At 31.8% G+C, this 24,279-nt stretch overlaps 3 protein-coding genes and 2 non-coding genes across 7 annotated transcripts; 2 read left to right on the top strand and 3 right to left on the bottom strand.

Annotated features, from left to right (window-relative positions):
- Nucleotides 1-128: 128 nt before the first annotated feature.
- On the top strand, nt 129-6,643 carry LOC114374534 (protein HOTHEAD). The gene is made up of 6 exons (XM_028332190.1): nt 129-285; nt 488-842; nt 3,424-3,734; nt 4,278-4,663; nt 5,205-5,773; nt 6,340-6,643. The coding sequence occupies exons 1-6, from the start codon at nt 204-206 to the stop codon at nt 6,392-6,394; spliced, it is 1,758 nt and encodes a 585-aa protein (XP_028187991.1). The 5' UTR covers nt 129-203; the 3' UTR covers nt 6,395-6,643.
- Nucleotides 6,644-9,606: 2,963 nt separating this feature from the next.
- On the bottom strand, nt 9,607-11,006 carry LOC114373408. Its single transcript, XM_028330871.1, has 3 exons — nt 10,984-11,006; nt 10,178-10,242; nt 9,607-9,785 (listed from the first exon to the last, which is right to left on the bottom strand). Exons 1-3 carry the CDS (start codon nt 11,004-11,006, stop codon nt 9,679-9,681), a joined length of 195 nt encoding a protein of 64 aa, XP_028186672.1. The 3' UTR covers nt 9,607-9,678.
- Nucleotides 9,626-9,776, top strand: LOC114377697. The gene has a single exon (XR_003659136.1). It is a non-coding gene; the product is annotated as a U4 spliceosomal RNA (small nuclear RNA).
- Nucleotides 11,007-12,348: 1,342 nt separating the features above from the next.
- On the bottom strand, nt 12,349-12,465 carry LOC114377719. Its single transcript, XR_003659158.1, has one exon. It is a non-coding gene; the product is annotated as a U5 spliceosomal RNA (small nuclear RNA).
- Nucleotides 12,466-14,557: 2,092 nt separating this feature from the next.
- On the bottom strand, nt 14,558-20,132 carry LOC114374677 (receptor-like serine/threonine-protein kinase ALE2). 3 transcript variants are annotated; one of them, XM_028332350.1, is made up of 9 exons: nt 19,552-20,132; nt 18,382-18,669; nt 18,161-18,274; nt 17,934-18,008; nt 17,399-17,770; nt 17,006-17,290; nt 15,865-16,266; nt 15,527-15,770; nt 14,558-15,316 (listed from the first exon to the last, which is right to left on the bottom strand). In XM_028332350.1, exons 1-9 carry the CDS (start codon nt 19,625-19,627, stop codon nt 14,911-14,913), a joined length of 2,262 nt encoding a protein of 753 aa, XP_028188151.1. In that variant the 5' UTR covers nt 19,628-20,132; the 3' UTR covers nt 14,558-14,910. The 3 variants fall into 3 exon arrangements, with proteins under 3 accessions (XP_028188151.1, XP_028188149.1, XP_028188150.1); XM_028332348.1 differs by having other exon boundaries at nt 17,934-18,041; nt 19,552-20,130; XM_028332349.1 differs by having other exon boundaries at nt 15,865-16,263; nt 17,934-18,041; nt 19,552-20,128.
- Nucleotides 20,133-24,279: the final 4,147 nt, after the last annotated feature.

Raw genomic sequence — 24,279 nt, 5'->3', positions numbered from 1 at the left:
AGTATTTTTTTTCATTTGATTTTTTAATTTTGAATACATTTTTCATGTGTATTAGAAAAAAATAATAAGTAGCTACACATTTATTGTAGAGATAGAATGTATTTGGAGAATATTTATATGGTGTACAGGCACACTCAAAAGAAGGCCAACCAGAGGCAGCCACTTAGAGGTTGAAGCAGCGCGCGGCTTCTTAGTGAGATTCAATGGCGTTCATTGGTGCAGTCAAATTCTTGCTGCAGCACTTACTTCTATTATGCCTCTTCAACTATCTACCTTTTTCTCAAGGTTATATCATATACCCTCAACTCAACAACGCCTTCTCAGTACAAATTTCCAAGCTTTGCTTTATAGTAGTAGTAGTATATTGTAACAATGACACAAATTAATCCGTCTCAAAATTAGCAATTTTCTGCATCAGTTAGCTACATAAAAGATATGGTGAGCAAATGTTACATTACATGAAAATAAATATGGTTGGTGCGCGCAGGTAAGCAGAACTGGAATGAAGGGTACCCGTTTATAAGAAGAGCAAGTTCATTGGGTTATAATGGGAAAAGTGGTGGGTATGATTATATAATAGTGGGGGGTGGAACAGCAGGGTGTCCATTGGCTGCAACACTGTCAAAGAAGTTCAAAGTTCTGGTGCTTGAGAGAGGAGGAGTCCCTTTCAACAACCCTAATGTCTCATTTCTGCACAACTTTCACATTACATTGGCAGACACTTCACCAACTTCGGCTTCTCAGTACTTCATTTCAACAGACGGAGTCCTCAATGCAAGGGGAAGGGTTTTGGGTGGCGCCACTTCCATTAACGCTGGCTTCTACACTAGAGCAGACCCAAGGTAACAACTTTTTTTCTTTTTTAAAACAAGAAAACCATTCAAGTATACATCAAGATCAATCAACTTATTTCGAGTATCTTTCTTATTTTTTTCATTTATTTTCTTATAACTAGTGATCTTATTATTATCATTAAAAAATAAATGATGAGAATAAAAAATAATTCTAAAACAATTAATCCTGAATTAAGTTGATTTCTACTTTCTATATATTAAATCTCTTAAACAAATAAGAAGTTTATTTTTTTGTAAAGAAAAAGAGTAAAATAAGTAGTTTTTTTTTTTAAAAGATTGCTGTAAAAAAAAAGTAAAAGAACTTTGATAAAAGTTGTCTTCTTTTAATTTACTTTTTTTTGCGTCTTTATTTTGAATTATGAAAGTTGTATGCAACATTGTATGTTTTTTATATATATATATATAACTTGTACTTAATTAACTTTATTGTGCCAAATTTGAATATGAAATTATTATGTATTTTTTTAAAACAAGTATTTTAAAACTTTTTTCTCCGTTTATGTTCATTTTTTTTCTTTATCATTATGTTACAAGCTTATGTTGGATAATTTTTTTTTCTCATTTTTGTTTTAAGTGCAATTCATATATAGTTGACGCATTAAATAAAAATCTAAGTTTGATTAAAAATCATTATTTTCTATCAATATATGTCATTTTTTTAGTATTGCTCGCGTGCATAGAAGGCTCAATTTTATGCTTATCCAGGCGTCTGCTTTCAACCATCAAGTACAAACATTTTGAATCCATTTGTATGTTTACGTCCAAAACATCATTTTACTCAAGTTAAACAATGGATGCTTTTTCCATTTTCCCTTTCTCTTTCGTTATCATTATTAGCTAGGTTTGGTTGCTAGCTGATTATTGTTTCTATTTTTGTTTCCAAAAGAAATTGTGTAGTGGGGTTAACATTTTGTATGCTACCCAATAGAAAACAAAGGGTACATAGCTATGTAGCCCATTAATACCTATAATTATTAGATAGTGGGCCAAGGTGAAGGAAGATCAGATGGCATTGACGACACTACTTCCCCAAAGCAGGCTATGTCTTTCAATTGGAAACTGATTGCTTAACCATTTTGAATAATTGAAGTTTGAAAACTTTTATTTCAAGATGAGTTTTAAATTTAATATAAAATTCTTAACCTAACCATTACAACTATATTTTTATTACTTCTAGTTCAACCTATTTTTCTTTTAAATAAAGTTGTACTTTATTATCATTTTTTAAGTTGTGGATTGTATATATCCTACCCATTTATATTCATGATAAGACTGCATCTTCTTTTTTTTTTTTCTTTAAGACTACATCTATTTAAAAAAAATAAAAATCCATTTCATCAAATAAATGCTCCTTGTGTGTTCCTTCATAACCCTATTTTATGTAATGGAAGTCGTTAGGTAAGAGTGTCAGATCTTAGGAAAAAGCAAGGGTGGAAAAAGCGACCACACACAATGTCATTCAATTTGTTTTTAGCTAGTTTTATTTTTCGGTAAAATCATTAAGGGGGACGTTGGATCCCTGGTTCTTTGCCCTGTGGTTCTATTCTAACCCTTGGAATAGGTATATAAATATAAATTCAAATTGCAAACGACAATGAAACTGTTTGATGTATCCACTGGATTTTGCAACCACGGATGCATTCAAACAATGAGTATTGCTGTTTGATGTTACATGGACCAGTCAATGTTACTTAATATTTATTATTTAAGGAGAAAAAGAGAGAGACATATAAGTGATAGTATATAAAAGAAGTGTTAATGTATCGTTACTGTTTGTCATCAATTGGAAATATTAGTGTGTGGCCGTGTGGGTGCATTGTTACTCTTTTTTATTTTATTTTTTATTATTATGTTAAGAATAGAAATGACAACATGAATAGAACGAAGCTCCTTCATTTTTTTCGGATCTTGGGCTTTTAAAAGTTAAAGAAAATTTCTTATGACAAAATTAAAATATAAATATTTTAATAATATATAATTAGTAAAAAATAAAACTTTAACATTAAATATAACTATTTTTAATTTGTATATAATTTATTTATTTATTGTTATGATATCTTTCACTTTTTTAAATAGGTAGGAAGAATTTTTTTTCACTTTTTCCATCTTATTGCTATCCATCTAAATAACACATTTTTTCTATTCTATTTTTCTTTTTCTAATTTTTAACTTTTATTTTTTTCCGCATTTCACTTGTATATATGTTGCAAACTACCGTTAGAGACCAAGAAACTAATTAAAAAATAAAAGTGATTCTTTTATTAAAACTTATATGCATTGTATAAATAAATATAAATATTCATTAATTATTTTATTTCTTAAAAAAAGAAAAGTTATCAAACACTAATTTAGAGAGAGAAGGATAATGTTAAAAAAGATAATAAATATTTTTTATATTATAAAAGAATAAATAAATTGAAAAAAGAAGGTAGTAAAACAACACTAATTATTTCAAAATGAATAAAATATTTAACACTTGGAAGCAATTACACATGTTCAAAATAAGTAAACGTGACTATAAATTAGTATAGCATTAGTGATGAATAACATTTTGTACAATAAAATGCAGATTTATAAGGAAGGTGGGGTGGGATACAAAGCTAGTGAATGAGTCATATCCTTGGGTTGAGAAGCAGATTGTTCACCGGCCAAAGTTTTCAGATTGGCAGAGAGCAGTTAGGGACGGGCTTCTAGCTGCTGGTGTGTCTCCTTTCAACGGCTTCACCTATGATCACAAGTATGGAACCAAAGTTGGTGGAACCATTTTTGACAGATTTGGTCGTCGCCACACAGCTGCTGAATTGCTTGCTTCTGCCAACCCTCACAAACTTACTGTTTTGATCCATGCCACTGTCCAAAAGATTGTTTTTGATACAAAAGGTATGTATGTATACACTATATATAACAAACATTTTTATAATCATATTCAAATGGTCATTTTATGTGAATTTTCATCATGTTGGACAACTAGTGTGAGTTTGAATTGAATTAGGTTGAGTCATTATAAATATAATTGATTACACAAAATAAGTTTTATATGTATAGGAGAATTAGTGTCCGTTTAAATCGAATTATTTTTTTTTAGAGCGAGGGACTCAACCAAAAATGAATCGAATTGTTTTTTGTGATTATTTCAATATTTGATTATAGATATTATTGATTACCATTATAATTGACTTTTAAAATAAAATTTATATTTAAATATATTAAATAACAATGATTTTAAGACAATTTATGTTGTTTAAATTATTTAAAAGAATCGTTTTTATAATAAAATTACCAAAAATATGACATTAGCTAATTTTATGTTTTATATTTAAAATGAAAAAAAAAATTCCCTAATTGAAAGTTAACACTTTAGGCCCTTATAAGTAGAGCTTACAATCACATACATGAGTGAAAATGGTGATGTTATTGTTGCAGGAAAAAGACCAAAAGCTACAGGGGTTATTTTCAAGGATGAAAATGGGAAGCAGCATGAGGCATATCTAGGAAATGACAGGCAGAGTGAGGTGATTGTGTCCAGTGGGGCACTTGGGACTCCTCAATTGCTATTGCTGAGTGGAATTGGCCCAAAAGCAGAGCTTCAGAAATTGAACATCCCTGTTGTGCTTGATAATCAATTTGTTGGGAAAGGCATGGCTGATAACCCCATGAACACAATTTTTGTTCCTTCCAAGAGACCAGTTCAGCAGTCACTCATAGAAACTGTTGGTATTACCAATTTGGGTGTCTACATTGAGACCAGCAGTGGGTTTGGCCAGTCCAAAGACAGCATTCACTGCCACCATGGTATCTTGTCAGCTGAGGTTTGCAATTTATTCACTAAATTTACTTATTGTGGGTACAAAATTACAAATAATGTTAGAGACTTAGAGAGCACATTGGAATGCTTAACTGTTGGGTGTTGTTGCAAGTCATTATCTCATACTATTAGAACATCTTTATTCATGCAATTAAAAATGACTTGCATAGTTTTCTCTCAAAATTTATATGTGCATGTCTCATGACACATAACAATTTGCTTATGTAAGTAACTTTCTCTTTTTAATGCAATCTTCTCTTCCTTATAATTCACTATGTAGCAGTAGCTTAATTTTAGGTAACTCCTAAAGATATATACTAAAGATGCTCTTAGTATCTAAATTCCATTTAGCTTAATAAATTAATCATGACCAAAAAACACTAAGCAAACTACCTAGAAATTGATCTGAATTCTGAAATTGCATACTTTCATAACAAGGTCCCTGGAGCAATGCTAAGCATTAAACATAATCCAGAAACATGCATAGTAAATTAGCAACTAATATCAGAAGTATTTTTTTTTTTCTTTTTTGCATGATAAACCAGATTGGGCAGTTGTCCACAATTCCACCAAAGCAAAGATCACGAGAAGCTGTAAAAGCTTATGTGAAGAGCAAGAGAGACATACCAGTTGAAGCATTCAGGGGAGGGTTCATATTGTCAAAAGTTGCGAACCCTTGGTCAACAGGTGAGCTCAAGTTGATAAACACCAACGTAGAGGACAACCCTGCTGTTACCTTCAACTACTTCAGTCACCCTTATGATCTTAAGCGCTGTGTGGAGGGTATCCGCTTGGCAATAAAGGTTGTCCAGACAGAACACGTCACAAACTACACTTTGTGTGAGAGAGAAAATGCAGAGAAAATGCTTAACCTCAGTGTGAAGGCCAATATCAACCTCATTCCCAAGCATCCCAATGACACAAAGTCAGTAGAGCAGTTTTGTAGAGACTCTGTGATCACTATTTGGCACTACCATGGTGGGTGCCATGTGGGGAAGGTTGTTAACTCTGAGCATAAGGTTCTTGGTGTTGATAGACTTCGTGTGGTTGATGGCTCAACATTTTCTGAGTCGCCAGGAACCAACCCTCAAGCCACTGTGATGATGATGGGCAGGTATGTACATAGAGAACATAAACACTGAGTAAACATCTTTGGATTGACTTTTTTTTATTATTATTATTACCAGCAAATGTTAATTATGAGTTTTGTTAGTTTTTGTTACAATAGAGTATAAGATTGACTTTCTTTTCCTTTTAACCATCCAATCAACTTTATATCTCCTTTGGATTAACTTTGCTACTATAGAGTATAGAAGTTAGGGTGTCAAATTACCAATAAAAAATAAAGGTTAAGGTTCTTTATAGTTGCAACATTTTATAGTTGTTAGGTCTTGTACATTAAAATTAGACGTTTTAGTCCTCAGACATGCATTTTTAACTTCGTTTAGTGTCTTAAAACTGAACGATCGGGACTAAAATAGACTTAAAACTGTATATGTAGATATTAAAACTCTAGTTTCTAGTTACAGTGACCAAAACGTAAAAAATGATGTAAGCAGATAGATCAAATTTGTAATATATAAAACAAAACAATAAGTATAAAGATCAAATTTGTAATCAGACTAAATAATATTCCTCACCTAATTTGTATAGTTTATAATATATTTATGTTTTTCGCAGGTACATGGGACTGAAGATTTTAAGGGACAGGCTGGGGAAATTGGCTGGTATTTAAGGATGAGTGTGTAATATGAAAATTATCTAAAGAAAAATGAAAAAAAAAAGTGTAATTCGAAGACAAGAAGGACTGTTAGTTATAGCATGTAGGGCTGGAAATTGATGTATTTTATTTGTTAATTGTCGGTGAAGAGTGATTGTTCTATTATCAAGTAAGTTTTGGTTTTTCTAAAAGGAAAAGTTGTTGCATCTCCTCAAAGCTGGGTTTAAACTGTAACCCATTTCTATAAAATACAGTTTGAGTACTTGTTGCTTGCCTTCAAATTTTTTAAAACAGGAAAATGATTAGAATCAATTCGTGACGTGGTGATGATGTACCTTATGTATAGAGTTGTTAAAATGAATCAGAGAATCATGGGTCAATCTAGTCCACCATAGGATCAGTCCATCTAATTTTTTTATAACATCTTAAAAATTGAACACGGTCCATTCAAGTTGAAATTGTGTGGTGTGGGTTAGATGAAATCGCCTACTCCACCTTAAAGAACAAAAAATAATAATAAATATGAAATGATTTTATCATTTTTTTTAAATATTGTTATTATATATTTATAATTATATGATTACCACATGTATTCGGCTTACCTTTCGGGCAAGATATTTTTTAGCTTGTTGTTAATATGTCTTATTGTAGGTGTGGTGTGTGGACAATGGAAGATTTAATTTAATTAATATTTTATATTTTTAAACTCATGAAATTAAAAAATAATGTTATAATTGATTATTTAAAGTTATGCTAAATATTTAAATTTATTTTTCAAAAACAATTAATTTTTTGTTGATTTCTTTAAATTGTTTTTTTAGAATTTAGGTGGATTGAAAAACCAGCCCTTTTAACCTATTAATCATTGGTGGGTTGGATCCAACCAATGTTTTTGTGCTTCAACGAAAAGTGAATCAAATTAAATTGATCCATTTATAAAATAGATTAAGATAAATCAAATCCAACTGATCTATTTTCACAGCTCTATATATATATATGCGCAGAAAAATCAAATAGTTTCACACATATTTCAATCAAGTGCAACATATGACACCTTTAACTTACCAATAAGCAAGTGACTTTATCCACATCAGAATACTAACTCTACTCACTTATATTTAATTAAAAATTATTTCTTTATCAATATTTAGATACCACGATGACTTTGCTTTTGCATGCAAAAGTTTTACTAATCTTATTAAACACCTGCCAATTTATTTATTAGAAAACAAAAAAAAACTTATAATATCAGCTGTGCAAAACAAAATCAGATCCAGTGCATATTAATGCATATGAAAGAGTAAAAAAAAAAAATTCATTATAAACTCCTAATACATTTGTCGAGAGGTGATAATTATGAAAATTTAATAATCTAAAAAAAATATAATTACTTCCTTTTAATAGAAAAATTATGAAAAATCAATTTTTATTTAACATGTTAGATTCCTATGATAGTATGAAAAACTCAATTTGATTAATATTAATTATTTTTTTTATTTCTTTTGCCTGAAAAATTGACCAAGTCATATAATAAACTTTTTTATATTTATTCTTATTATATTTATTTTTCTTACCCTTATTTACTTTATTTAAAGAAGCACTTTAATCCTTTTTCCCCCTTCTAATCCTGTTACATAAGGAGGATCCATACCTCTCTTTTTCAAATTTTTTTTAACAAAATAAAACCAAATTTAGTTTTTTTTTGTATTATTTGTTTCTTCGCAAACAAGAAAGCAAGAAGGATGCAACTTCCTTTTACACACCAGCAATAGCACGAAAGAAACAAAGCACAAACACACGAACACATTTGGACGGTTATTGTTTTTTAAAGTAAACATTAATTAAAAAAATTATATATAATATGTTTTTGCAGCAACACACGTTCGTGCATGTTTCATAAAAACTTTTTTGCTCAAAACAACAATTTCCTTTACACAGACAAAAAATTATCTAAAATAATGCTTTATTAATACATTTGCTTACATGGTGTAAACATGTGGTGCCTCCTGATGAATCTTAACATGAAAAAGATTGGCAAACTCCTTCCCTTTCAACATTTCACTTTTTAAAACACAAGTTTATGTTGGAAAAAAAAAGATAAGATGTTAAAAGGAAAAGTGTTTGTCAAACTTATTTCTATTGACATTTTTAAGGAGAACTAAAAACACATGATGAAAAACAAAACAAATAATAACAATAATAAAAAAAAATTCCAACAAATTTACTCTAATTGAAACAATCCTAACTACAGTTACAGTAATGGTAATGAATTGTAAAGATTAGTTTGTGATGAGACGATGCATCATGTAATGTAGCATGAAAACAAATTAAACAGTCTCTCTCACACATATCTCAACCAAGAAAATGTAGCTTAGATCAACGGGAAGGAAAGAATCAAAAACTAGCTACGCACATTAATAGATCAATGCATATCAAGGATTTTAAAGAAGATAATTAACATAAGAAAAGATCAATGAAAGAATAGAATTACCACGTGAAGGTAAAGTCTAATGGTCGTTCTTGATCCTTTCCTGATATTTCGTCTTCCTCAATTCGTTCAGGCCATTCTTGAAGAATATGGGGAAAAGGAAGAAGTGGTGAGTTTCTAAGTTAATTTCGTCCCTCTCTTTTTCATCAATATATATTACTAAAATACACGAAAATTAGCTTTCTATGTAAGCAAAATTATTAGGTGGACTTGATAGAGATAGTTTTATTTTTCCAAATGTACACATACTACTCGCCACAACACTAACGTGTAGCCTATATACAAATTCAAATATATATAATACAGCATAAATAATCAAAATCCAATTATCAGCAAAAACAGTTATAATTAAATTGAAAAAAGAACATTTGAAACTGTTAAGAGAAAGTTGAGATTAGGGGCTCGCATTCTTCAAGTGGGTGGGGGTGGAAAAAAAGGTTTTAAGCAGTTTCTTATTGTGAGAGAAGGGGAGAGGCTATTGAAAAATTCCCAGTCTTTCCACCACATCCGGTCCTCTAGCTGTCTAGCAGGGTCTCCTCTTCAACCTTTTCATCTTTTTCTTAATCCAAGATTTGAAGTTCTGAAAAATATACATGCCATCATGTTAACAAGTTGATTAAGCCTGTGAATCAAAGTTTAAAGGTTCAGAAGCCTACACAGGTACATAGAGATTGCCATGAAGTCCCACATCGACTATACCAATAGATGAGACTGACAGAAGGTACTATAAAATGACTTGTCAGACAGCAGAGCTAAACATCTTTGCGCTTGGGGCAATGACGCAGCTAGTGAGGTTCTAACCGAGGCGCGTCTATTGCTGGTTGAAAACTATTTCCAAACCCCCTCTTGGGCCTGAGTTTATCTTAGGCCTTCGAGAATTTCTGGAAGGGCTCCCTTTGGGGTAAAGCCCTGCAATCTCTAGTTCAAAATTTTGTCCAAGGCTCGGGCTTTTGTCTCATCTGGAAGGGCTTCTTTCACCCTTAAAAATTGTTCGCTTTTTGAGTGGTTATTGATTCTGTTTATGTGAAGCAGGTGTGTAAAAAATGATTAATCGGATTATTAGTAACCTTTAAATATCTTTATGCATGGTTAGTACTAATAATACTAATAATTTAAAAATTAGGAAGTACTGAATAATCTGTAATTGATAAATCTAAATTGTTGATTTGATTCTGTTTTGCAGATTTGCTTTAACTGTTTGTAAATCTGAGAAAGTGGTGAATCCTTGACTTAATTCTCACGCACGGGCTTTGTATTCGCCAGCTGTTATTCAATTCGATGGCAGCGGCAGAACCAAGAGAGGCAAGAACCGAGGAACTGAACCGAAAACACAAGGGCAATCAACCCAGAGCGACAGGAGGGCATCCATGAATTTCTGTATGGAAAAATTCAAGATTCAACACATTAAACAGGACAACTATGTTGTCTACAGACTCTGTTTTGGAGAAGTGGAATTATTGTTTCTCTTTTTCATGCAGAGCAAGGACATGCAGTCTCAAAATCATTTGAAATTGTTTCTTTTCAATTCACTCATTTGTCAAAATTACCAGTGTTATGCACTAACAAACATGACAAAGATAGCTACCCTTGGACGGTGTTATGAATAGAAAGATTATTTGATGCTCAATGTTGAGCACATGAACTACTCATTACTAAGTCCCACATAGGTGAGAAGAGATAACAAACATCTGGTGTTTTATTATAAAATACATATTTTTCTCTAACTTTTATTAAGATCAAATGTAGCATCTGCAATACCTGGTGATATGAAATTAATTTTTTGAAGGGTAGAGTCAAATATAGTAGCAATTGCTACATGTATTGAATCTGCTTTGAGTGCTAGCCTGTTCCTGGGTGCGATTGTGGTTGCCGGAACTATTGGACAGCACTTCTGGTGTTTGGTTATGGCATTGATGTGCGATGGAGCTTCTCGTGGTCAAGGGGTGGAGTTTGATGACTAGTGTGATTTGTTTGGTGCACTTATGGAGGCTCGAAGATAAAGAACACCATTGCATGACCTTTATTAGAGTTAAGCCAGATTACAAAATGAATTTGTAAATAAAAGTCAACATTATTTCAATCCAAGCAAAGCTTTTCCCAAACCACTGATAATTACTTTTCAGCCGGCAGCAATACCATTGCATATGAAGCAGATTATGCAAGATCCAAGATTGAGTTGAAAAAGCTAAATTTGATTTGAATATAATTTGTATAGTTAATTTTTAACTTTTCACACTATAATGTATCCTTTATTATATTTTTTTTGGACAGAAATGTATCCTTTATTATACAAGAGAAAGAAAAATAAATATTGATCATTAAATTTGATAAAAAAAAAATACTCAATTAGAATACACAATTCATGTGGTTTTACACAATCATGTAACTTTAACAAAGCTTTAATCTTTATTATCAATGTATAATTGTATGACCTATATAAAATGACTTTCTCACTGTATACATTCCCTACATATATTAAAATTTATAATTTTTAATTAATTAATTAATTGGATTATATATTATATTATAATATTTATATTGGTTATTTATATTTTTTATGAATTTAATATAAATGATTTAATTTGATGAACTTATTAGATTATCAATAGAAAATTGATGAATTTAATAAGCGAAAACTAATTTGGTCCATTAAGGGATAATGCAAATCTAAAACCTGAGACATGATTATGGTCTCATAGACACCAAATTAAAAAACAATTTTTCCTCTCTTCCATTAGAAAATAAAAATTCCATGAGAAATAAGCAGATTTAATTGAGAAAATCATTAAACTAATTGTGTGTAACTGTTATTTAGATTTGTTTGTTTTTGTTTGATTAATTATTATGAATCATATTTCTAAAACTCTTCTTGATTATTTAATATAATATATTTTTCATAATTATTGATATTTGATCCGTATGTCCTAAAATTTCAACATTATGGAGTTGAAATTGAAGAGGTCATGTAACTAGTCACATATAAGTGTTTTTCCTGAACAAACATGTTAGTGCTATACTAAACGTATTTTCGATTTTTTGAGGTGAATTAAGGTGTTTTTCATTGGACCACGTTAAATTGAATGATAGTGGTTATTCTGCTGGATAATTACTTGATATGGTCACACTGCTCGATAGTGGTCATTCTCTTATCACTTTCTCTTTATATATAACATTTTTTTTTAAAAAAATAAGTGCTGTGAGCAAAATGGAAACTATTTCTATGTGATCAATAAGATCTGTGAGGAAATCTCTATATGAAACAGATTAAGATTTGTCATCTCAACCATTTCAGTTTGCATTACCAACTTTTTTTTTATCACCTAACAATATATAACTGCCAATAAATTTGTTTGTTACATTTTAAGTTAAGAAACTGCTAACAAATGTCTTCAGTTATAGAAGATACCTACAAAATCCTAATTATTACTATCAACTTAGTCTACATTAGTTCTCCAATAATTATTAGTTGTACTGATATTACAGCCCTCCAATAATCAAGGACTCTTTCAAAAATAGGTGTATGCCACTTTAAGTGACGATCACACGGTATTATTTAGTAAAGGGCAAAAGAATAGTTTTCGGTGTTCATCACACGGCTCTGTAAGTGATGGTGTGACAGCCCTTTCTTTTTATGGTGTAACCAGTTAGTTCACCTGATATTATAATACCATTCGATGTGGGTTTTGGTCAGAAATGTAGGCGAATTCTAATATGAACTAGTTTGTTTTGAGGTACACCGGTAAACAATGGTTAAGACCGTACAATATATTATTAAAATAATAAATGGTCAAGATTGATGACCAATTACCGGTTGAGTAATTATTTTGAAAATGTAATTTTGAATTATTTTATATTAATGATATAATTGTTAAATCTAAATTTATTAATAATTACATTATCTTTTATAAATTTAATTAATAATTTGAAACAATTACTAAATTTAAATTTATTAACTAATTAATTTGAAATAGTTTTGTTGTCTTCTTTCCCTTCTCTTGAACACGAAATTCACCCAAGTTTTCATTGGATGTTTTTTTGATTTTTTTTTCCGGTGACGAACCTATTATAGCATGTAAGAAACACTTCCTCACGGGTGAGGAATTGTTTTACGACTTCATTTTAGAATCCAGCACTCAGGTAAGGCACGCACAGTGTTAATATATATCATGGACTAAGCAGTGAGTGTGTGTCTCTGCTTATATTGTACAATTTAACTAAACTTGTATGGTGCACAAGCGGCAAAGCATCACAACTTCTGCCAAGAATTCACGGTCATCTTTTTGAGAATCTTCATTACCACATATCATGTAGGCCACATTATAAACAAGACCAAAAAGCCACCTTCTAATATTCTTGAAAAACTTAGTTAGCTGGTTCTGTATATTTATTGTTCCAGAACAGAATAACATTATGTAGAACCCATAAGTAGAAGTCTCCCAAATTAAAAAAATACTGTGTTTTTAAAACATCAATTTCTCTTCAATACTGTTAAGTGCAGTTTGCCAAATAGGTTTTTCATTTTCCAGATACATATCACTGGTAAAACTCTATGTCTATGTCACACTCCAACACAACAAAAGTAAAAAAAATATTTTAAATTGATATTTTCCAAAAATAGGCATATGCCGTTTAAAGTGACGAACACGGTATTATGTAAAGAATAGTTGGCTTTGTGTTCATTACACGACTCCGTAGGTATTAATGTGATAGCCATTTCATTTTATCGTGTAACCAGTTCACTTGCTGTTACAGTACCACACTGTTGATATCATGAAGATAGGAAATCAATGAAAAATGGTATATCTCCAGTAGCCTTTTGTTCTTCTTCATAGCTTCTGATGGTGTTTTTAGGTTATTTATTGTATTTGTAATTTCTGCTCTGTATCAGAATCAGTGTAAATGTGTAATAGAATCCTCTAGGCTTCTATAGGATGACATTTTCAGCCGCTACAGTGGAAGCCTGAACCTGTGAATGTAGCTAGGATTGGATCGAGGAATGTAGCTTGTCTTCTTTTTGTTAAGTTACTCTTGCTGTTTGGCATCCAGCTACGTTCCTTTCCTTTGTTGACAATAATATTGAAATTTATTTACTAGTTTTAATTTTGATGAAATGTGACCACTGAGAAATTGGATAAAAACATATGGAGTTGAGTACTATTAATTTACGTAGAAGTCCTTCAGAATTTGGTTGATTTGATACTGTCCTCCACTCCTCCCATTACATGCCAAATATTATTAAGAGGAATAATAACCATTCATAAAAGCAAAGAGTCAAAAATCATATAGTGCTATAATGCTATCTTATTAGTTTAGATAACCGGATCCCAACACAGATACATGAATGGGTGGCAATTTGGTTTTTTCTCCTATGGGGACTACATGGATGGACAGAAATCGGTGTTTTCTCAGCATATAGAATGTAGTGCTATGGATAGGCTAGTAAAAGTGAGATCATTGAGTTGGCTAAGAAAAAGAATGGATGAATTTTAGTACTACTCTTCTATTAAGAATATTAACAAGGATGAGCTCAATCTTACCATATTAGATTTCATCTTAAAATTAAATATACATATAAAGTTATACAATAGATATATAAGTTATATTTAAGAATTGAGACAGGCGATGGGAGACTTCTCAACATTGTGTATAGTCCTTAATCAGTTGGTTGACATAAAGAGCTACAAACAAAGTAATAATGGAACAGAAATACATTATTTAGTTTTGTTTCATTATGCCGAGATTTCTCATTGTTTTGTCTAGTTGGCTTGATGTATGAGTCGATTTATGTACTTAAAGTTTCACATACAGGTAGAGGCTAAGACATATGATTGTAATATGTCCAGGCTTGATGAGTAAAGATCAAAAAGGGGTATGTGAATATCATTTGCATAAATGTAATTTAGTTGAAAATTCATGCTCCCTCTACACAAACAACCTGAACGACTCAAATTCCTTGCCCCGTGTACTGATCATCTCTTACGAAGATTATGCTACCTTGGTTCTTAACCAGGTTTATAAGAAAAGGCTGAGGCAGTGTTATGTTTTACTCTGAAAAGCCCACTCTCTCACCTGGAACTCGAAAACTTTTTGGTCTTACATAACTTGTTTCCTCAAACTCACTGCATACCAGCTTCAACGCCTGAACAACTTCACCCATGAAAGGACGTTGAGTGACTTCTGGTTGCACACACATGGATGCAATTGCTGCAACTTTTACCATGCTATCGACAGAAACACAGGGCTTTATAACTGAGTCTATGATCTTCTGCAAACCCTCCTTACTTGTAAGAAGTGGACGAGCCCAAGCAACAAGGTTTTCTTGACCTGCTGGCTGTGACAAATCCACAGGCTTTCTTCCACTTAGGAGCTCAAGGAGTACAACTCCATAGCTGTAAACATCACTTTTCACAAGGAGATGACCAGTCATTGCATATTCAGGAGCTACATAGCTGCAAAACAAGATTTTAATGGCAAAAAATCAGTTTCATCTAGAGGAAATGCACAGAAATGGTAATGTATATCTGTGTAAAAAAAAGTTCACCGGGATCTGATAAACACGAGAAGTTGGAGTGAAATGAGTACTTTGTAAACGTGCTCATTTGACTATCACGTCCATGATTCATAAGCATCAAATAAAAGGGCTGGGAAGGGATTTTTACCCAAATGTTCCAATAACATGTGTTGAGATGTGCTTGTTTCCCTCGTTCAGTGCTGTTCTAGCCAATCCAAAATCTGAAACTTTGGGTGTAAAATCGTGTTCCAATAAAATGTTGCTGGATTTGAAGTCCCTATGTATGACACATGGATTACAATCTTCATGCAGATAAGCCAATCCCCTAGCTGCACCAAGTGCAATCTTCATCCGTGCATCCCAATCAAGTGGTTCGGTTTCCTTGTCAGCACCTAGGAACAAGTTAGAGCATTCAAAAGTCAGACTCTTATGAATTGGCTTCCTAAAGAGTTGGTGACTTTCATCATCAGTGACTTTGCTGCTTACCATGTAAGTGGGATTCCACGCTGCCATTAGGGACGAGCTCGTAGACTAAGCAGCGAGTCTGTTTCTCTGTGCATAAACCTATCAATTTAACTAAATTTCTATGGTGCAAGCGACTAAGCATCTCAGCTTCTACAAAGAATTCACGGTCACCATGCTGGTCCTCTCTTTTGAGAATCTTCACTGCCACATCCCTGCCATCATCTAGGTCACCTTTATAAACAAGACCGAAGCCACCTTCTCCTAATATTCTTGAAGAATTGAAGTTATTTGTTGCTTTCTCTATTTCATTCAAAGTAAATATTTTAGCTGATCCTGTGTATATTATTGTTCCTGAACTGAAGGACATTGATCTAGAACCTGGCATGCTCCCATAAGTCAATGACCTAGCACTGGCAGTCCCTGCTTTCAACATATTCAGTTTTATATTTAGAGTGAATTCTACTTGTAGCTACTTGAAGATGTAGATTTTCCAAGCAAAATGTCCCGAGAAGTCACAAAAAGTAAAAGACTAGATTAGCATATCAACCTGAATGGCTGAAAGCCTGAAACACTTAAAACTGCATTGATGAAATATTTTAAAGTGAGTAAAACATCGATTCTGTCCTTGAAATTAGGTCTTTTAAAATTATAAAAAAGTAAAGGTACACCTTAAGATTACCGACTATTATTAGGTATTTCAAGCATTAGATTTAGTGCTCCTTAACATTAGATTTAGATGTGCAAAAAATCTATGTACATACCACTAGCCACCTGTAGCCTAATAATACAAATTAGATTGAAAAAATATTTATAATTGAAACTGACATTGCAGAGCCCTTCTAATCGGGAGTCTCTTTCAAAAAATAAGTGTTTAAAAGTAACAAGCACAAGGTTTTCTTTTGTAAAAGGTGAAAGAGTAATTCACTTTGTGTCAGTCATACTACTCCATAAGAAACATTCATGACAGCCCTTTCATTTTATGGTGTAAGCAGTTCACTTAGAATTACAAGATTTCAAACAAAGGATAGAAGTATTTCTAATTGCAAGAAATAAATCACTATGATGCTTAATTGTTTAAAGAAATTATAGAAAACATAAATTTTCATATTACTGTTTCTAAAGTGCCATCAAGATTTTGACAGAATCAGTACTTTTAAGTTACCTGATCGCTTTGAAGAGGATTGAATTTTGACATCTGGAATTTGTTCAGGTTCGAGAGTGCAGGAGTCACATTTCAAGAGACAAAGCCAGGCTACTCCAATGAATAGAACAAAGGCAGTAAAAGATGACAGCACGATCATAATAACCATTCTTCCACCACCCCCTTCTTTTTTCTTCCCTGAGATATCTACTCCCAAAGGTTTCACTATTGTTCCATTGTTGCCGCGACCAGGGTATGGTTCAACATCTATACCATGAACATTTGAAGGTGGAGATGGTGGAAGGCCTGCGTGTGTTATCCAAAAGGATAAATAAAACCAAATATACTACATTTATTGACTTCATATTAATACAAACACAAAATGGTCTTAAGAAACTTATGTTAATGTATAACCTGGATAATGAACATAGAGCACTTCATAGTCCCCAAAGGCAGAAGCATCATTGAGAATCTCTCTCTGCCAGAATTTCTTATATATTAAAAATGCCGTTGTATCATCAAACATCACTCCTTGAGGTACCAAGTTTATGAGAATAGTGGTTTTCTCTAGCTGCTGGCTAGTTGCATCAGCTCCCACAATGCGTACTTGATTACGGTTCAGCAAAACAGTAGCTGCAATTTCTTTGGCAAGCTTGGAAACCAAAGGAAAAAACTTGTATATTGCAATGCTGATGCGAAGTTTAACTTGAAGTGGCCATACACAACCACAAGCTGATCCAGGAGGTGTATATGTCAAGGGTTCAGAGCAAGTCACCGACATACAATCTAAAGGTCAATTAAGAATAGGATCTGTTAGAACAACAGGATCAATACATACATATCACATAAATTGGTGGAGATTGTTGAAAAGAAGCAATCAATGTAAATGTGTAATATAAAAATCCTGTAAAATTTTACAGTTGCGGGAAAAAGTCTAGACTCTTAATACCTTTGTTAGGCGGTGGAGATGGTAGAACCAAAGTATATGCTGGTGGTGGAGTCTTTTTCTTCTTCAATGATGAACCTGAAGGTGAAATTCTAGGTGAAGGAGAGGGCACTGATGGTGATGGTCAAAGCATGCCACAAAGAATGAGGTGCTAAATCTAGTTAGACATCAGGGTTGACAAGATATAAGGAGCACATGCAAAAGAAATGACCAAAATGAATGTTTAATACCATTCAAGTGGTGTGGTAGAGCTGTTGTTGATGGTGCAGGTGCTGGTGCTGCTGCATTTAAATTCCAGCTCATAGGTGAAGAGGATGGATGTTGTGATTTGAAGACTGGAGAACCTACATTTTCAAGAGAAGTATACAGAAGAGATGTAATTAATTTTGGGGTGTTCCAAGTCAAGAAATGTTGAAATTGTGCATGAACTTTATTTTCCAGAGAATCAAACCTTGACGAGTATGAGGGTGGATTGGATAGGTTGGTGCAGGAACTTGGTTGATGGACTTTATTCTGGAATGGTGATGCTTATGGTGTGATATTGGATAGTCCATAGAACTGTGCGTCCATTTCATTTTGGGGAATGATTTGGAAGGTGAGAGTGCAATACTTCTGGGAATGCTAGAAGATGCCTTGGAAGGTGGAAGTGCAATACTATCGGGAACTCCAGAAGGTGATTCTGATGGTGGGAATGCAATACTTGAATGGCTGCTGATTCTCGAATGGTGCAGATACGTGGCTACAGAATTTGAAATTTAATATGGATAATTGTGAGTTTGAACATCATAGAGAGGAAGTTATAAACTATTAAATAAGTTGAAATAAAACTGCTCAGGTGGCACTAAGAAAGCTAAATTACAGAGACCATATGTTCAGATTCATTTATCTGAAGCTTTTTTTTTTCTCTTCTCTTGTCCATTCTAAAATCATAGCAAACCTGCTCATTACTTGCATTGGTTGTCAAAAATGCTAAATTATTGACATGGTGACCCGAAAAAAAAAAGTGAAAGACCTGCTGCTTCTATAATCCAGAGCATGATGTTCTATTAATGATTGCACAATCATATTATCATATTTATGTTATTGTCTGTGCCTAGAATGGTAAGCAAACACAAATAACACACTCAAATAATTTTGACTACTGACTTGCGTTGCTATAGTATACCAGACCAGACAGACTTGTGTCTCAATATTAGAGCTTCGATCTTCACTTCAACAATAAACACATTTTACCACTCAAGGATTGTGAATATGAGCAAAAAAGAACTTAGCATATTAAGAAGTTAAAGGTAAGCCATTTTGACATGCTTGGACAAATTAGGTTGGAACTAAGACAAAACTCATTTATAAATTACAATCTCACTGAGAACCAATACGAAAACCCATGAGCATCCAAATATGCAAAATAGATAAGCTGTGACTATATCACTCTCTAGTCTCCAGTAAGCTTGAAATTAGTTTTCCATCTATTCATTTTCAACAAGGGAACATTTCCCCATACAAACAAAGACTCTATAAATGTATAAATGTATAATGTACCACATTTCAAGTTCATTAAAATTTTATGGGCTACTCAAATGGAATACATGTAAGTAGTAAAAGGCATAAATTAAGCTCATACCAGCATATTCATGAAGCTGAGGAATACATATAACAAAATGTAGCTTAATTAGCAGGAAAATAAGCTGCAATTCCATCCTGAAGATCTTTTCACCGACAACCTAATTAGGAGAATATTGATAATATTGAAGGGAGTTTGGAGGTAGCTGTAGGCAGCTGAAGCACTGTAGGGGACAGCCTCCTATGAGAAAAAGACTCAAATAAAAGCAGACCGACAAATGCTAACCAAATTAATAGGAAATGAAAAGAATGGTTTAGGAAGGAGACACACATGCTTCCTAATTTTCATAATTAATGATTGCCAAATGACATTTTCATCGTTCTTCAGAATAACTGAGCAGTGACGGAGAACTAAGAGTAGATAAAAACCCAAAAAAAAAAAAAAACACCACAGTACAATCTGAACAACAAAGTAGAGAGTAGTAACTTCTTTGTAAGAGGGTTGGTGGGGTTGGACTTGTGTTAGTGTGCTTTGATTTTGAGAGAGAGAAAGAGAGGGAAGAGGCAAAGTACTGAATGACATAAACATTGATTGAGGCAGAGACTCGTTGAATTAACCGTGCCAATTGCATGTGCATTGGTTGAACGAAAGCAAGTCATTGAATCAAATACCATAACATTTGACTTTCTGTATAGTTTATCGAGGCAAAATGATTCACCCAAACACATGATTGACTTATTTTTCTTGGTTTAATTTAATGTACAATGTTACTGTGCTGGTTTGGAAACTAAAAAACTTTTGGGTTGCATTAAGATTTGAGAACAGATTTAAAGAATGCTCTAAAAGATTAAAGAATCACTAAATAAAAAAGTTTTAGCTTAAAAATTAATGAAAGTGGATTTCTTGTTTGTTTGTTGGTAATGGTCTATTTTTGTTTCAGAATTAGATCCCATAAGTGCAAGAATCACTTGCTTTGAACTTCACTTGTGATGTTAAACACTAAGACAACAACTTATCACACAAGTCCAAAAACACAATTCAACTTTAAACTCATCTGTTGAGGCAACTTTACACATAACCATGACACCAACGTCTACTGGTGCAAGTGATAAAAATTTGATTTTCCTTGAATAAGATATTGTCATTTTAGTTCTAATCTAGTAAATGAAAAAAAAAATGTATTGAGAGAGTCTTAGTCCTTTTAGTTGGTCTATCCGATTTGACTCAAGTTAGTCAAGGTTTAATATCTTTCAAATACCATAAGTCCTAGATATAAAAGCGTAATAATGATGGGCCAATATTTTTTTAGACAGTATGTCAATTATTACCACAAATTGTGAGGATAGGTAGGAATTTAATTCACAAATCAAATAGTAGTTATTTTAAATTTGTACATTAATATGGGATCATGGGATGTAAAGGGGAGAAAAGATTATTCATCTGATAGTGTTAAAGCTAATAATATAGGAAAGCATAGTTTTAAAACTAGACTCGACGAGCTGAATTGATTTGATAAAGCTATCAAAATCGAATAAAAATCAATTTAAAACGATATTTATGTTTTTCTTTTGTATTTTTAATTTTTTTTTTCAGAAACATGGTTTATGTAAATAAAGAATCGTACATAAGGTCCACATATGGATTGTTATCATTTACCTATTTATTTACAAATTATGTATCTTGTAAAACATGTAAATCATTTTATGTTAATTTAAAAATTTACCCAACTTGATTTTTGTAATTTTAGATTGATTTATTATTTAACATAGTGTATAAATTGGTATTTCCGCATCACGAGTAACCACAATTAAACAAATAAATAATGATTTTTTTACCAATTCTTTGACTAATCTAATTTTAAAATATTGTATTTAAAAGATAAATATTATATGAATGATTTTTACAAGTTACAAAAGTGGAAACAATTTTCATTAGAACAATGCTTCTGACAAATAAGGAATTTTTTTTTTGGTGTGAAATAAGGAATATATATATATATATATATATATATATGAATAAAATCAAAATATAAATTGTAGAAAATAAGGTGACATCAGTTATAATTATTATATAGTAAAAGTTACATAATTATTAGGTGATATATGCATAAATGTGTACACATAATACTATTGTTTTTATCTGAAGTTTTTAACGATGAATTGGAACTACAAAAATTTAATTCTGCAATCTTTGCATGAGCATCATTGACACACAAACAATAAAAACAAACATTTCTAGATATATTAGAATAGGATAAATAATAAACAGAAAACAATAGTCATTTCTTAATTAAATTTTGTTTTGCCTGTTAAAAAAGATATTGAAAGAAGTTGCGAGATAAACATCGGTAGGATTAATTTCATGAAATGTCCCCACTATAGACAACACCCAGAAGATTTGGTAGTTGCTTTAAGATGCGTTGTCAGATTTAGTATCTAACGTTCACCTTCTACCCTCCATGAAAATAACGTTTCGGACTATATCCTATAGAATGGGCATTTGATAGCCACGAAAATAATAACAATAATAAACTCTAACTTGTGTCGGTGAAGTTGCCCAGGTTTAATATTGTTTTCTTTTTGTAAGTTTTAGAAAGAAGGAAAAAAAAAAAGAAAAAAAGTGGGCAATGAAAACAATTACGTATTAAATTGAAATGCCCCCAATATTTGACCTAGGCTTAGTTTGGTTTTGAAGTCGATTGATAATCACTGGGTCTGGTTGCTTGTTGGGCCAACATGAACTGGGGTTTGGGTTAATATTGGCGTTGGGTCAACATAAAATACATATTTAAGTTATTATTTGTTTTTTAACAACCAACACTACTATATTAATTATTTTGTTTAAATAACAAAATTATTTTTTAAGTTATAATTATATACAATTAGTATTAAAAATAAATTTATTATTAATTTTTTTTACAACATTATATTATATATTTACTAGTAGTATAAACACATGCATTTTTAGTTCCCCACATATTTAAGTTATATATTATTTATTTTTCATACATAAATCAAATTAATTAGTGCCCTTTTGATCTTGTGCTTGGTGTCAAAGCAATGGGTAAATTAACTGTTGAACTAAATTTCATTGAGGACAAAAAAACACAATTAAGCAAAAAAAAAACAATCATCAAAGAAAACGATGTTGTGCAATTGAAAAAGGTGAAGTTGAAACAATAGTTCACAAACCAGTGATCTCATGTTTGAGTATTGAGAATATTATTTCCAATAGAGGATATTGTGATCTCTGAAGGGGGAAAAAACTAAAGGGACTATTAAATCGCTCGTGGTAAGAGAAATAATGGACATATACGATATGCACCAAGTAGATATGATGATGATTAGGTATAGAACTAAATAAGCAATAGAAGGTGTATAAGATCAATTTGATTGGCCACGAAAATAAATAAAAGGGGACGAACCAATTTTCAATCAGCTGGCTATAACTTTGTATTATCGACTTTAATTGTGTGAATGATGATTAAATAAAATATGTGATTTATGATTAAGAATTGAGCGTTGGTTGTTATTCATGTAAAGTAGCAGATTAATTAATAAATAATTAGCATGCCTTGTTTCTAATTTCTAGTATATTTGAGTGATGAATGATTTGGGAAATCGTGGGCGTATGAAGATTACAAGTGTTGTAGTTGAGGACTTGAGGGTAATAACTCAAACATGGTATACAGAGAATTGACTCAATGAAGCCACCGTCACCAGCTTCATAATGAGCATCGCCTTCGTTGCTTTAGTTTTTGGCACTTTGGAGTAGTAGGAGAAGGGGGTAGCATCTCACATCACTTGCACACTAATGATTGAGAAATTAACAGCTCCACTCTCAATATAGGCGCGTTGCTTGCACCCTTATCTCATTCGTATATATAATATTAGGAACACACCCTCTTAAACATATCAATAATCTTACTTATACAGTACTAGTAATTTCTATACCAAGTTCAACTTAATTTATGTCAATTTCATGTTTTTTTACTAGTAATTTATAACTATAATTAGATGATAATTTAATTTTTATCCTACATTTTAATTAAATTCATTATATACTACTGTTTATGTATGTATAGGAGATACGTTTTTACCTCACTCTTTAACTTATTAAAATATTTATAATTTGCTCATTCAACTCTCTTCTAAATACATTATCATCATATATGAAGAATGATGAATTTTAAGTGTAACTAAATTTCAATTAAATGATTATGGTTGTTAAAAAAATACATTACTCTTGTATGTTCTGCTTTTTTTTGTTTTTAGTTTTTAAGTTGTTTCTTTTTATAATCTCTTTTAGTTGTAATTAATAAACAACGTAATGTGGGTTATTAATTATACATTATTGGATTATAGAATATGAGAAAGGAGAGATAACTCACGGTGAGTTTGAATTGACAAACAGTATGGAAGACTATTCATTCATCTAGCTGTACTCACTAGTCAATTATTCGCACCTTTAATTAGGAATACGAGTATACAACTCATGTTCCTAGTAGAGGACAATTTTCATGAAATATTTATCTTTTAAAAAAACAGGCTAATAATAGGTATAAAATTAGGCTAAAGTTCCTAAATCATTGTCAAATAATTAAAAGAAAAAGCGATGAATTTGCATATTAATGTTAAATGTTCAATGAAACTAGAGTAGCCAGCAACTTCACGCTTAATTAATTGCCTAGTGGGTGAGTAATTAGAAAACGAAAATCGTTCTGTCTCAAGTTAGTTCGTAAATGTCATTGAATATGCCTTTAAGAAATAGGCACAGTACGTGAGAAAG

This window comes from Glycine soja, chromosome 11 (genome assembly GCF_004193775.1).
Source record: "Glycine soja cultivar W05 chromosome 11, ASM419377v2, whole genome shotgun sequence".
NCBI lineage: Eukaryota > Viridiplantae > Streptophyta > Magnoliopsida > Fabales > Fabaceae > Glycine > Glycine soja.
The sequence above is the reverse complement of the archived record's forward strand: the minus strand, read 5'-3'. Positions and strand labels throughout refer to the sequence as shown.

What these genes read in the sequence shown, in the direction of transcription:
- LOC114374677 (XM_028332348.1), bottom strand. Translation starts at nt 19,627, where the DNA reads ATGGAATTGCAGCTTATTTTCCTGCTAATTAAGCTACATTTTGTTATA. An exon ending in TCAGCTTCATGAATATGCTG is followed by an intron (nt 18,670 to 19,551) that starts GTATGAGCTTAA and finishes CAAATTCTGTAG; the next exon opens with CCACGTATCTGCACCATTCG. An exon ending in ATCCTCTTCAAAGCGATCAG is followed by an intron (nt 16,267 to 17,005) that starts GTAACTTAAAAG and finishes ATATGTTGAAAG; the next exon opens with CAGGGACTGCCAGTGCTAGG.
- LOC114374534 (XM_028332190.1), top strand. Translation starts at nt 204, where the DNA reads ATGGCGTTCATTGGTGCAGTCAAATTCTTGCTGCAGCACTTACTTCTA. An exon ending in CTATCTACCTTTTTCTCAAG is followed by an intron (nt 286 to 487) that starts GTTATATCATAT and finishes TGGTGCGCGCAG; the next exon opens with GTAAGCAGAACTGGAATGAA. An exon ending in ACTGTGATGATGATGGGCAG is followed by an intron (nt 5,774 to 6,339) that starts GTATGTACATAG and finishes TGTTTTTCGCAG; the next exon opens with GTACATGGGACTGAAGATTT.
- LOC114373408 (XM_028330871.1), bottom strand. Translation starts at nt 11,006, where the DNA reads ATGGTATTGCTGCCGGCTGAAAA. An exon ending in GTATTGCTGCCGGCTGAAAA is followed by an intron (nt 10,243 to 10,983) that starts GTAATTATCAGT and finishes TTTTCCATACAG; the next exon opens with AAATTCATGGATGCCCTCCT. An exon ending in GTTTTCGGTTCAGTTCCTCG is followed by an intron (nt 9,786 to 10,177) that starts GTTCTTGCCTCT and finishes ATTTTGAACTAG; the next exon opens with AGATTGCAGGGCTTTACCCC.